This window comes from Eleginops maclovinus, chromosome 2 (genome assembly GCF_036324505.1).
Source record: "Eleginops maclovinus isolate JMC-PN-2008 ecotype Puerto Natales chromosome 2, JC_Emac_rtc_rv5, whole genome shotgun sequence".
NCBI lineage: Eukaryota > Metazoa > Chordata > Actinopteri > Perciformes > Eleginopidae > Eleginops > Eleginops maclovinus.
In genome coordinates, this window is record NC_086350.1 from 2,299,465 (window position 1) to 2,314,025 (window position 14,561).

The 14,561-nt window shown below is 41.8% G+C and overlaps 1 protein-coding gene across 1 annotated transcript in view; it reads right to left on the bottom strand.

Annotated features, from left to right (window-relative positions):
- Nucleotides 1-2,559: 2,559 nt before the first annotated feature.
- The window catches only part of grm8b (glutamate receptor, metabotropic 8b), a 113,539-nt gene continuing 101,537 nt past the window's right edge, over nucleotides 2,560-14,561 (bottom strand). The window contains exons 10-11 of the mRNA XM_063873925.1: nucleotides 6,771-7,017; nucleotides 2,560-3,096 (exon numbers count right to left, since the gene is read on the bottom strand). Of these exons, the coding sequence (XP_063729995.1) occupies nucleotides 3,047-3,096; nucleotides 6,771-7,017 (297 nt within the window). The 3' untranslated portion in view covers nucleotides 2,560-3,046. The remainder of the gene's footprint in view (nucleotides 3,097-6,770; nucleotides 7,018-14,561) is intronic.

Consider the following 14,561-nt stretch of genomic DNA (forward strand, 5'->3'; position numbering starts at 1 on the left):
CCACTAAGCTAAAGGTGGCTAATGTTGGGCTATAAAGGAACTACAGCACGGTCACATGACTTCACGTCACCACCGCTAAGCTAAAGGAGGCTAATGTTGGGCTATAAAGGAACTACAGCACAGTCACATGACTTCACGTCACCACCGCTAAGCTAAAGGTGGCTAATGTTGGGTGTGATGACGTTTAGTCGTCTTATTTAGTCACTTGTTAGCAACCGCCATCTTTTAATTCAACAGTGGGGTATTTTATACGTAAAAAAATAAACTTGTTTTGTTTCACTTGACGCCATACCATAGCCCACAATAATACAGACACAGAGACAATATGAAACAGTGGGCGTAAGGACATGAATATACAAACTCTTACCTGAGGACTGTTAAAGTGTGTTACAGCTGAGGTCTGCAAACACCTGATCAAACAGAAGAGACAAAAAATGTGAAACCAGCAGAGATTCAGAGCAAGCCGTTTAAGCTTCAGTATTTGTTTCAGTGTGAAGACAGAGCTTCTTTCCTTTCTGTTTGGAAGGGAGATGAGAGCGTCGCCGGGGGAAATAAAAGCAGGACTCCGCGAGGTTTCATCACTCGGCCTCTATACCTTCCTCCTCCTCTCTGCCAGCAGATGCAGAAATATTCATTACATGCATGGGGAGTTCTCTCTGGCAGCACTTATCGATCCGGCCTCTCCTGTTCCTCACAACGTATTGATCACATCGACTGTCTTTTCTTTTTTAAAGTCTGTAATGAGGCTCACACTGAAAGGTCAGACTCAGTGTGGATGGAGTTTTACATTTCCTCCTCTGCAGAGGAAAGTATTAATTATGCATAACGGCCTGTTTATTATGGTATCGGATTTTAATTAGTGATGCATTAATGCGTTCAATGCTTTTATGTAGCATCTGTTAAGTGGAGCTATTTGTATCTACTCTATTTACTGCAGGACAACCGAGTGCCATGTCATTACTTATTAGTTGTTACATGTAGTTATTTATTGTATTACAATATACATTATTTACTTTCATTGTTCATGTACGTATTTCTACTCTGTTTTTATTATATATTTAAATTTGACTAATTTATTAATTTTATTATTTTGTTTATTGACTTTTTATTACCTTCTTATTTTAAGATATGCATTTATTTTAAGGCTGTCAAAGTTAACACCTTATTAGAAAAAGGTGATCATTTTGAAATTATAGTCGGAAATTCCAAAAAGTAGAAATTTGGAGAAAAATGTAAAGTTTGAAAAGAAAATTGAATGGAAAAAATGTTGGGAATCAAAAAGTGTGAATTTTGAAAAGAAGATGATGAGGGCCACATGAAGGAGGAGTTAAAATAATGAGAAAAAAGAGGGGCATTTACAAAAGTAGACTTTTTTTAGGAAAAAGTGATTATTAAAAAAACAACGCGACATTTTTAGAATTCAACATTTAGAAAAAATGTCAGAAATTTGTCAATAATCCAAGACTCATTTCCCTCCAGGGAGGTAGCAGGACACCCCAACTAGCCACTCACATAATATCAGGACCTTCTGATGTAGTTTCAAAATAAGAGACCGTTGAAATCCCTGGGTGAAGATTGAGATCAGTCACCATGTGGAAATACAAAGCTATATTTTATGATCAGATGTCCTTTTAAATGTATCCTTAAGTTTTACATTTGAGAAAGTATTCTCTCAGTTATAATTTGGTTATAAAAAAAGTCCAAATTAAAAAATAAATTAGCAGATTTTTAAGGAAAATGAGATCATTTTGCAAAAAATAGTTGAAAACTCAAAAGTCGGAATTTGGAGGAAAGAATCTGAAGTTTGAAAAGAAAATCAAAAGGACAAAAAGTGTGATTTTTTAAAAGAACATGAGTAGGGACAAATGAAGAAGGAGTTAGAATAATGAGAAAATAGTGGCACGTTTTTGAAAGTCGAAATCTAGAAAAAAATGGTCCGATTTTTTAGGATAAAACAGCGATAACTTTGAACGCGTTAACGGTGACTTTTAAACGGCACACATTTTTAAAACACGACTGGAGATTTTATTTTCCAATAAATGAAAATGTTCAGCTTCCTTTGTTAATATAAATAGTTGTAATTCTTAATTCATATTCTGTACTTTAACTTATTTTGTTAGTTTAAATGTTCATTTGTTTGACTGTATCTTGTATTGTACATTTACCTTCTTGTTTGCACATAAACAGATTTTATATTCTAACTTTATCGGACATTTTACGTCAATATTCTGTAAAGGTCTTAATGCTATTTTTAGACGATGATGATTCTGAGTGATTTGTTGTGTGTATTATTTATTACATGCAGAGTTTATCTTAGGTTACAAAGGAGTTTATGGATATTAAAAACTGCACATACCTGCTGTTGAGGAGAGTCTGAAGAATCACTCACGACCTTTGCAGCACTTGTTTCCGCTGAGAACACGAACGGAAATTAAAAACCTGTAAGGTACATTTCCTGCTTATACTCTTCAAAATGTGCCCCTTTAAACAGACCGGAACACGGCACCCACTTGTGAAACATTCCTTTATTATAAATAGATCATTTGTATAAAAAACGGGCATGCTTCAATTCAACCATGGCATTTACACATTTCACAACCAAAAGCTACCGTCCAGTTTTCCGGAAACAGCGACGGACTCTTCTCATAATGCAGGTCGACGGACGGACGACATGAGACAAGAATCAGAAATTTTCACAACCACAAGTTTTTTCACTTTTTTTTTTAACTCACAATTAGAATAACAACAATTATGTTTGGTCCCCACAATTTCTTTTTTGTACTTCTTTACGGTATTTTTTTTGGGCTTTCAGGTAACCCATCTTCTTACTTCCTGGTGAAAGCTCGGATGCTTTTCACCTTTGATCCCTACGAGTAGTTGGGCGGCGTTCGGGCCCGTTCCCTGCAGTCTGTAAACATTAAAACACCACAGATGTCTTGGTTCGTTTGGTTCCTTCAGAGTGTTCAAAGCACCTCGTGGTGACGTCTGACAGAAATCTGCTTCTTTAAAAGTCATGGATAGTCCTCGTGTCGAAGGAGTCGTTGATTCACATGGCGTGGTTGGTGTAGCTAACGTAGGTTGTTTTCGTTGGCGGTGCTGAGGACAGAAAAGCAAACAACAGATAAGTAAAGTGACATTTTCCCTAACCTACTGTCCCCTGTATGTTAGACTGGGTTCAGAGGGTTATTTGTGATCAGTGGAAGTCAACAAATGAAAAGAAAAGTGCAGGGAAGACATGTTTTGAACAACACTTCTTTTATTACTTCTGAAGCACTAATGCAACTGCCAATAGGAAAAAGCTAACGTTAGCCTATAAAGGAACTACAGCACGGTCACATGACTTCACGTCTCCACCGCTAAGCTAAAGACGGCTAATGTTGGGCTATATAGGAACTACAGCACGGTCACATGACTTCACGTCTCCACCGCTAAGCTAAAGACGGCTAATGTTGGTCTATAAAGGAACTACAGCACGGTCACATGACTTCACGTCACCACCGCTAAGCTAAAGGAAGCTAATGTTGGGCTATAAAGGAACTACAGCACGGTCACATGATTTCACGTCTCCACCGCTAAGCTAAAGGAGGCTAATGTTGGGCTATAGAGGAACTACAGCACGGTCACATGACTTCACGTCTCCACCGCTAAGCTAAAGACGGCTAATGTTGGTCTATAAAGGAACTACAGCACGGTCACATGACTTCACGTCACCACCGCTAAGCTAAAGGAAGCTAATGTTGGGCTATAAAGGAACTACAGCACGGTCACATGATTTCACGTCTCCACCGCTAAGCTAAAGGAGGCTAATGTTGGTCTATAGAGGAACTACAGCACGGTCACATGACTTCACGTCACCACCGCTAAGCTAAAGGAAGCTAATGTTGGGCTATAAAGGAACTACAGCACGGTCACATGATTTCACGTCTCCACCGCTAAGCTAAAGGAGGCTAATGTTGGGCTATAGAGGAACTACAGCACGGTCACATGACTTCACGTCTCCACCGCTAAGCTAAAGGAGGCTAATGTTGGGCTATAGAGGAACTACAGCACGGTCACATGATTTCACGTCTCCACCGCTAAGCTAAAGGAAGCTAATGTTGGGCTATAGAGGAACTACAGCACGGTCACATGGTTTCACGTCTCCACCGCTAAGCTAAAGGAGGCTAATGTTGGGCTATAGAGGAACTACAGCACGGTCACATGATTTCACCGCTAAGCGAAAGGCGGCTAATGTTGGGCGTGATGACGTTTAGCCGACTGATTTTGAATCCACCAGTCGGGTTTTTACTGATGTCTTTTATGTCGTAGAACACGACGTGTAACAACTGTTCAGCTTGTGTTAACCACAGCCTTTTTTTCAGGCTATCAACCAAAAACACGTTAAACAAACCATTGACTTCCAGTGTATCTAGAAGTGCTAAAATGCTAACTCATTACCAGGTTCATTCGTGCAGCACTCTAGACTCACTCACTGTTATAAAGAGCAGATCTGCTAGGCAGCAAAACGTCCATTAGCGTTAACGATTCATAAACGGTGTCTCGCCACCCTATTTCCATTTTAGCTCCACTAATGGTGAGGCTCTTAGAATAACTCATCATGAGGGTGTTTGAAGTTTCAGCTGGGCAAACACTTAGCCCCAGACTAACTTTAGCATCAGGACATATTTCTGCCAGATCGATTGTTCTCTGACGTTAAATTTGAGGTGAATCCCAACACAGTAGTTGAATGGCCCGGCCTTACTTCAACAGTTTGGTTGTTAGTCAGACGTTAGTTGATGCAGTTTAAGAAAAGTATGATAGGTGGTGCAACAGGAAAGGTAAATTTGACACCAAGAAATAGGATTAACCCTCTGGGGATCATGCATATTCAATGTGAGGAGTAAAAAAAAACAAAGCGCTTTCAAGTATGTTCTGCACTTGATGTCTCTGCATTTAATACTCAACAACAAAACTGTTTGGTTAGATTTAGGAAAATGATGTGGTTTGGGTTCAATAGGTATCTTTGTTATGTAAATTAACAAAACTACGTTGATTTATTCCCAATTTTTACGTCATCTGACTCCTAAAACACATGAACTGAGAGTTTAATTTTGCTGCAAGTTGAATTGATACATAAAATATGAGGTGTCTAGTCTTAACACGGAAATAATGGGAGAAATGTGGCTGTTATTAATATTCACATTAATGTTCATATTATAATGAGCTGTTGAGATGTGTCGGACCAAGCCTCCCAAGTTTGCCATTTTCCTCAGATGTAGTTTTTCAGCGCCTGTGACTTCCTCGCCTCACACTGAACAGGATGAAAGAGGGTCAGGAAACTTGTGTGTTATGTAAAGTTGAGATGGTGAAGCCTGATGTGAGAGCGGCTGCTTGTTAAGATTGAGCAGATCAGTTCAGTCAGCACATCTCTGACGGGTAAACAATCTGGACGGCTCACACTTTTTCCGCTGATGGACCGAGAGCTTTGAAGTGCAACTCAGAGCTGTAAACACTTTCATCAGATCTGGTCTCAGGTGATGTCTAAACAAACTCAAGTCAACTTCCTGTTAAAGCCTCATTACTGCGGAGAGGCTGACTGACTTTACAGAGAACTGACACTCTTCCTCTGTTAACAAAATAATGAATGGTATTCACCATCTTTATAGTCTATTTTATTCATCAGTACCTTCCACTTCATTGTAAATGTTCTACGGTATCATAAAGAGGCTAAGAAGTTCCTTTATAGCCCAACATTAGCCGCCTTTAGCTTAGCGGTGGTGATGTGAAGTCATGTGACCGTGCTGTAGTTCCTTTATAGCCCAACATTAGCCACCTTTAGCTTAGCGGTGGAGACGTTTCAGGTTTCAAGGTTTTATTGGTCATATGCACAGCAGATACAGCGTATATGTTGGCAATGAAAATCTTATGTCCCATGCTCCTCCAACAACTCCACATACATGGTGCAAATAAGATAAATAAAATAGTGCAAAAAGAGAGAAGAATATTTACAATAACAACAATAAGGATTTGAGGATGTGAAATATATACACATGTGGAATACATTGAAAGTATTTAAACACTTTACTCTGTTGAATGAGGAGGTATGGACAGATGCATATGTATAATATATAGATATGTGTACTATAAACAGATATATATATATATATGTATGTGTGTACTATAAACAGATGTGAGTAGACATTCACACAGCTCAGGAGTTCAGTAGTCTTATAGCCTGTGGTATAAAACTGTCTCTGAGTCTGGTGGTGTTGGTCCGGATGCTGCGGTACCGTCTGCCAGACGGCAGCAGACAGAACAGATTGGTGCTGGGGTGATGGGGGTCCTTTAATATCCTACCGGCCTTCTTCCTACACCTGGTGATTTGCTGAGCAGTTTTCACCACCCTCTGTAGAGTCTTACGGTTGAGCGTGTGAAGTCATGTGACCGTGCTGTAGTTCCTTTATAGCTCAACATTAGCCTCCTTTAGCTTAGCGGTGGAGACGTGAAGTCATGTGACCGTGCTGTAGTTCCTTTATAGCCCAACATTAGCCTCCTTTAGCTTAGCGGTGGTGTCTTGAAGTCCAACATTACCAATAATCCGAAATCCTATGGAAAAAACCCATTGATTTATGGTCCAGGAAACCAGGGAGATGCTAACTTCCGGGTCAGCCTACAAAAAGAACTCACCAACCTACTCACTTATTGTTTAACATGTCACTAAAGCATTGAACCACAATGCCAGAATTCACCCAATCAGATTATAGATTTTCATGACCCCTATCCCCACTCACCGCTGGCCTCCACGCCCTCGCACAGCTCCGTCTTCACCTCGCCGTTGGGCCGCTCGTGCGCCAGATGCGACAGCTTGCTGGTCATGGTGGCGGCGGTGACGATGGCCTTGAAGCTTCGTTTACGTTTGGGCACGTTCTGCTCGGGGTGGAAGATGATGATGTAGACCTTCGGCATGTAGAGCATGCCCAGAGAGACGGAGGCGCTGAGGCTGAGCGACACCGTCAGCGTGGCCGTCTGGATGTACATCTGAGGAAGAACCAGAGGAGGGGTTAGTGACAGGGGTTCATGAGATTCACATAGAGGCAGGGCCACCATCTTTTATTCTTCTTTTTAACTTATTTTCTGTTGTTTTTGAAAGCCAAAGGATTTACAAATGATAAGAGGAAATGCTCTCACAATGACTCTCTTCTAGACGTTATAAGGAAGTAGATCGGGTTTGGTAATGATCATTTACGTATAACATTAAGACTGGAAGTACACTTTAATAACTAATGCCCCGTTCCCACCAAACTGGTTCGGGATTAAGAACTACTCTTCTGTTTTGATGGTGCTTATCTGGTTCTACTCTGTAGTACCACTTGTGTTTCCACCGCTCAGAGCCCGAGTAGAGCTGCCTCATCGTTTGCGTCGTGACGTAACCGTTTACTGCGGATTGAAACGAAGCGCTGCTCGTGTGGCTCTTGCTTTGCCACGCCCACCCGGAAAGACAAGGACGCCTTCTTCAAAAGAGTCTACAGGTTCAACTGTTCATCTGCAATTTCAACGACGATTACGCTTGAGAGACAAGTTAAATACGTAAACGTGACGTAGTGGTTCTTGGTTCTTGCCGGGCAGTCGAGTGAGGCCAGCAAAGACCCGGTTTTCGGTGCTTAGAGCCTGGAACCGGTGGGAAAGGGGCATGATACTGCAACAACTAAAAAACTGTGTGTTTGATTTGATTTGACTTTATTTTTCAGAGTTTTCCGCCTAAAAGCAATACTTTTGGTGAGTTTTAATGAATTATTTTACAGAAAAATGATACAAGAACCTCGTGTCTGGTGTTGATGGTAGGAGGCCATCTTTAACGATCGATGAATGAATTGAAACTGCTTTACTTTAACAGACAGAAGAAAAACCGTATCTGTGAGTCCCCTGAAAGTACTGCAGTAAGTTTTGCACGCACACAGACGTTGCAATGCTTTCACAGTACTCTGTTGAGCAACAGTTGTTATGGTAACGTGCTAAGAATCACAGCAATGGGACAATACATGCGAAGAGGGAGAAGACTGCAAATGGAAAGGAAAAGAATAAATGTTTCTGAGGAGAGAAACACATTCACATATTTATTAGAGCCACGGCATGCAAACAGAACGTTTACAGTGAACTGATAACCAACCTGATTTTGTGCACTTAATGTGCTGTTTGCTTAAATCACTAAATAAGGAAGTGCAACTATCACTCAAGCCCTCAAACTCAAAAACATTCACCTCATAATCTTGATTACTGATTAGTGTTTTCCGCAGCTATGGAAGCCTGCAGGCGCCATTGTGGGAAAAATGCAAACTGTTTGTTGTGCATGCTCCTGAAAGAACACAATTCATGTGAAGACTGAAAGGTATTTAGTGAACCTTGAATATTTGGGGTTTTGGTCAAATATGATTCTATTTAATGTTCAGTACACTCTTTATGTCTCTCATACTGCCTGTGCTGCAGCTCCTCTTGTCACCCTCTGTCTGACACCAGAGCCCTGTCTGCTCTGATTGGTTAGCTGGACGACTTCATTGTGATTGGTCAACCGCCTAGAGATGTCCCGCCCCTTAGCCTATCATATACAATGTGTTGGAGCGCTATCCAATAGAAGCGTGGCGGCCTTTTTCTAACCCTAACCTATACAACACGCTACAGGAAAATGAAAACCTTCAAAAGCAGCAGGGCCTCTTACCTTCTATATGTTTGACGTTCGATTCATAGACTGAATGATTGAGGTAGGAACAACTCTTACTACAGTATGCCGCAGTTAAAACGACAGCCAACATTCAAACTCTTTTATATATACTTAATTTCTCTCAAAGTGTCAAATTGTTTCTACTCTCTTCCCTATTTCTTCACGTGAGCGGCATCATGCATTCATTTGTTTGCTGAGGAAAAGCATCGAGTGTAAATATATTCAGTTGTTTGGTCATACACTCATAGTTAGTTTTGGGGGGGCTGGATGGAGGAACACTTCTCACTTCACGACCTTTAGAAAAACCTGATGATCTGAACAAGATGAATGACCCTAATGATGCTTCTGTTCTCTGCAGGAATAATTCCACAAGTTTTCATTAAGACAAACAGATGGTCCGCTGCTCGCCTCATTTACTGGGCTCCATCTCGTGGCTCGTGTTTGCGGCTGATCGTTTCCTCTGGAAGATACTTTGGCAGAAAAACGTCTTTCAGTTGTTTTATGGAGAATGCTGGGAAAGTCAAAGTGGTGAATGTCAGGCGGACGTGTTTGGACGTGTTTGTGTTTTTTGTGACCATCTTTGCTGATGAAACTCAAAACTTCCTGCAGATAATAGATGGAAGAAATAACCTCTGAGACTCCTGTTGTTGCAGCAGCACAGAGAAACCCTTTAGAGGAAGGAACTGAAGAGGGTTTTGATTTCTGACCAATGCTGACTTTTCTTTGGTTTGTTTTGAGTCAGAATTCAGAAAGAAATAATCGTACAAAGGATTCGCTGTTTTTCTGACTGAAGTCAAGGATTCCTTTCTTTTCATTCAGAGTTCAAATCAGAACCAGAATCAGCAACGGTCTGTTCTCCTTAGCAACGGTCTGTTCTCCTTAACAACGGTCAGTCCTCCTTAACAACGGTCTGTTCACCTTAGCAACGGTCTGTTCTCCTTAGCAACGGTCAGTCCTCCTTAACAACGGTCAGTCCTCCTTAACAACGGTCAGTCCTCCTTAACAACGGTCTGTTCTCCTTAGCAACGGTCTGTTCTCCTTAGCAACAATCTGTCTCTGCAATGTCCAAGTTGACCAATCAGAATTGAGTACTCATCTGAGCCGTGTATGAATCACTATTTCAGTCAGTCAGTGTTTTTAAAGGTAGTAACACAAACAAAATGTGTGTTTTTAAAAAGTGTAGTTCTATTATAAGCATGTTTTAAAAATAGGTGTGTCTCTAATATCTGCTTTAACCCCAGTTCTGGTTCTGTCTGCAGCCCAGGTGAATAATACATGAATACATGAATACATGAATATTACTCGGAAAGAAACTAATAAAGATGCCTCCTGCAGAAGCACTTACTCTCAGGGCATTACCTGCAGCTGTGTGGATGTTTCCAGTATTTCGCTGCTACATTATGTGTGCAGCAGGATCACCATTAAGTCCGGATAATCTCCGTCTCTAAACGGGATCAACAGAGAGACGTTCTCTCCTCCGCACAGCTTGACAGACGACCATGAACGCATCATTAGCCTCCGTGCTGCTCACGATCCAGAAGACACTATTGATTGTCCGTGTTGTTGTCTTTATCTGTAGGATGATGCAGTTACAGACCAGATCACTGTAACACTTGCGCTTCTAATGGGTAGAACACATTTACGTGACAGGCTAAGTGGCGGCACATCTCTAAAGCGGATGAACAATCACAGCAGAGCCGGCCAGCTGGTTTCAGACAGAGGGTGAAAAGAGGTGACTAAATAACATCAATGAGGGAAAATGCAAACCACGCCAGGTTAAATTAGCATATCAGAAGACTAAATAACTATGTACAGGTGCTTTAAAGAGAGGGGGGGGGTCTGGTTTTGAGGAATGATCGAGTGATTCCCAGTAGATATCGACCAGTATTTTTCTGTGAAATACCCATACCTATTTAATACACAATACAGGTTGAATCCATCAAGAGATCCAGAGTGATGTAGCAACAAAGAGACACAGCAGCCTCGTCCACGTGGAGATCTGGTAAAACTCAGAGAGCATCTGTGTGCTTTCATCCGTGTCAGGAAACATTACAGTGTCGTTTGGATTCTGTCTCGTCAACAGCGCTGATGCTCGTAGAACTTGGTTTGGTGAGAGCAGGAACTAAAAAAATCCCTGCGCACACACACACACACACACACACACACACACACACACACACACACACACACACACACACACACACACACACACACACACACACACACACACACACACACACACACACACACACACACACACACACACACACACACACACACACACACACACACACACACACACACACACACACACACACACACACACACACACACACACACACACACACACACACACACACACACACACACACACACACACCAGCATCTGTCACCGCACACCTGTGCACACGCTCACAGCCCCAGCATGCAACACTGCCCACCATCGCCTCCGCAACTGCTCAGAGACCACCTGCGTCCCCATGGCAACCGGCTGACATGAAGTCGGGGGACCAGGTCAATGGCCCCGTGACGACGAGTGTCAAAGTGACGGCGCGGAATCCTCAGCAGGGGGGCGGGGGGGGGGGGGTGTGCTAAGGCAGGAAGAGGAAGGAAGGAGAAACGTGGCGACAGATGGCACGTTTCCCCCCCCAAGAGAGCCTGGAACAACAGCTCGGATCCAGCGAACACATCGAGGAATCATTATGAAAATGTATGACACACGCTGAAGCAGAAACTCATTTGTGAGCCTGAGAGAAAAACACGAGATCCGAGGTGATTTATTTGGCCTCTCCGACACAAGCTGTTATTACTAAAGCCAAAACAGAGTGAAGGTCAGGAGGAAGAGGAGGGGGGGGGAGAGAGAGAGAGAGAGGAGGAAGGGATGAAGCTGAGGAAGTGCTAGCAGGTTGAATAATGGGAAACCTCTCGTTATTTGGGATGTCCCCTTCAGGTTAGTTTTTGATTCATTGAAGATCCTTTAAAATTGAGCATCTTGAGGGTGAAAACGCTTTGAGTGTGAGGTCTCATTTAATCAGCTCAAATTTTCAACCTGACTTGTAGTTTGTTCTATGATCAAATACCTAGAAAAGTGTGTAAAATGATGCACAACGCATAGAACAGTTCCATCTGACTAAAAAAAAGGTATACAACTCTTCTTAGGGTTGACGTTTAAACGGAGGGTTGAATCGTGTGCCTCTGCAACTCTCTGTTTCTGTGACCTGGACTATACCTTCCACCGTGATCAAAACGAAACGAGTTTGAATGAAAGCCGGAGAGGAGTAGCAGGCATATAAACAGAGCATGCTGCAGGACAGACAAGACCAAGCAGACAGTATCTAAGAGAAAATAATACAATATCATTGATTCATTTCCATCCCATTTGAATACATCAACCACTCCATAACTGCAATCCAATATTAGCTCTGACTGTAGTATTCAAATTCTTACATTTGGCCGTTTTCCTTTGAACAAAAGTACATACAGTACTGTACCTGAGGCAGGAATAACTTTGGAGATAATTTCCTCAATCTGTGTTGGCGAATCGAGACTCATAGAACGGTCTGTACTGAGGGCAGGCACATCTAATTATACCCAAAAATCTGGATGTTCCCGCAGCTTTAATGCCACTCGTTAAAGTTCCTTAAAACTAAAAGAAAATGAGTTTCAAAAAGTCGAATCTAAACCAACAACTCCACACAATCATTAAAGGGGCCCTGTTCTGCTGAAGTTCAGGTGTGTCTCTACTTTAAAGAGTCCTCTCCTGCTGATGTTCAGGTGTATATCAGTATGTAGTGTCTCTACTTTAAAGAGTCCTCTCCTGCTGATGTTCAGGTGTATATCAGTATGTAGTGTCTCTACTTTAAAGAGTCCTCTCCTGCTGATGTTCAGGTGTATATCAGTATGTAGTGTCTCTACTTTAAAGAGTCCTCTCCTGCTGATGTTCAGGTGTATATCAGTATGTAGTGTCTCTACTTTAAAGAGTCCTCTCCTGCTGATGTTCAGGTGTGTATCAGTATGTAGTGTCTCTACTTTAAAGAGTCCTCTCCTGCTGATGTTCAGGTGTATATCAGTATGTAGTGTCTCTACTTTAAAGAGTCCTCTCCTGCTGATGTTCAGGTGTATATCAGTATGTAGAGTCTCTACTTTAAAGAGTCCTCTCCTGCTGATGTTCAGGTGTATATCAGTATGTAGAGTCTCTACTGGGACCCCCCCCCCCCACGGCTGGTCAGGATTATTAATGTATTGTTGTCAAATTTAATTTGCGCACTCAATTATCGTTATCAGAGTTGGCTCCTCAGATTCCTCCTAACATCCCTCATTTACATAATGACTGGTAATGACTGCCATTATCTTTGCTCCCTTCACTTCTTTGTTCACTCTCTTTACTTTCATTTATTCTCACATCATTATGTTTTGGTATGTATATCCTTTTCGTAGAACATACCCCTTTTTTTCTTTTCTTCATTTACTGTTTTGGATTCTGGATCTCTTGGGTTGATAAATGCCTCGTGTCGTTGTAGAAAAGAAATCCCTGCGCTTTTAAAGGTGACGTTCTTCAGAAATGTTCTAATTGGATCATTGTTATATTAATGAGAAGATGGTTAAACATAGCAACTCTCATTTGGCCACAATTGGGGGTAATTAAACCCTCAACCCTGGCTGTTTGTGTCCTATAGAGAGCAACAGGAAATTAGAGAAATAGAGATTAGCGTCACAATCTCTGATACTTCCCTTAGTTACGTAACACAGTGACATCACCATGGAACACTCCTGCTTCTATTGGCTAGCGCTCAAACACATTCTACGTGATACAAGCTTAAGGGGCGGGACATCTCTAATTGGTTGACCAATCAGAGCAGACTGGGCTCTGGTTTCAGACAGAGGGTGAAAAGAGCAGCTGCAGCACAGGCAGTCTGAGAAACATAAAGAGCCTCTGAACATTGAAGCGTCAATAATAACACCAACATGACGTAGAATTGAGGATGTAGTTTGCAGTAAATGGGATTTCAAACCCAGCCTCTGTTTTAGCTTCACACTGCTATCCTCCTCTCCTCATTTGTCCCCCAGCGACCTCCCCTCACATATAAAGAATCCACTTCTTTATGACAGCAATGGATGGCAGGCAATAACCCGCGGTCCGTATCGACTTCCTCTCCAAACGCCTGAGGCTCGTGAGGAAGATTAGCAGCGGAGCAAAGCTAATCGCTGCTCTCACAGTTGTTTTGTTTTTTTGGAGGAGCAGAAGGGATTAGTGAAGCAACAACAACAACAACTTTTTATATTGTTCACCACCGAAAAAACAAATGTCTTATTTATCCCTAAAGCTTATGTGTCAGGGTGGAGGCCTGTGGAGGAACACTAGCGTTACAGCACAGAACTGTCAGTCATTTTGACTTTGAAATGATTAAGTTAACATTCATAAGATTTAGTTTGAGGTGTATCTCTATCGTTTATAAACCACACAGGAGGATTATATGTTCAAAGAGAGACTTGAATCAAACTTTATTTCAATTCAATTGTATTTTTGATTGATCTAGGCTTGCAGTTTTCAAAAAGCAATGTTGACTTCAATCCTCCCCAGCCTCCTCCGTACTCAAACCTATACTGTGCGTCTGATACAGCTTTTGCTCACCTCAAAAGGTAGTTGACAGTTCTATTGAATTGGAAAGGAGTTTTAAGGAAACAATCCCTGAAAGCTTTATTTCAAAATGAATCACATTGATCATCTGCTGAAAATAATTCCGGCGGATCATCGAGGGAGGGATAAGGGAAGTGATGAGGGGTTAAAAGAGGTGAAGCTTTGATGAGGTTTTGAGTCAGCACTTTTATCCACATCTACATTCACCGCAGGGCTCTGATGCACGGG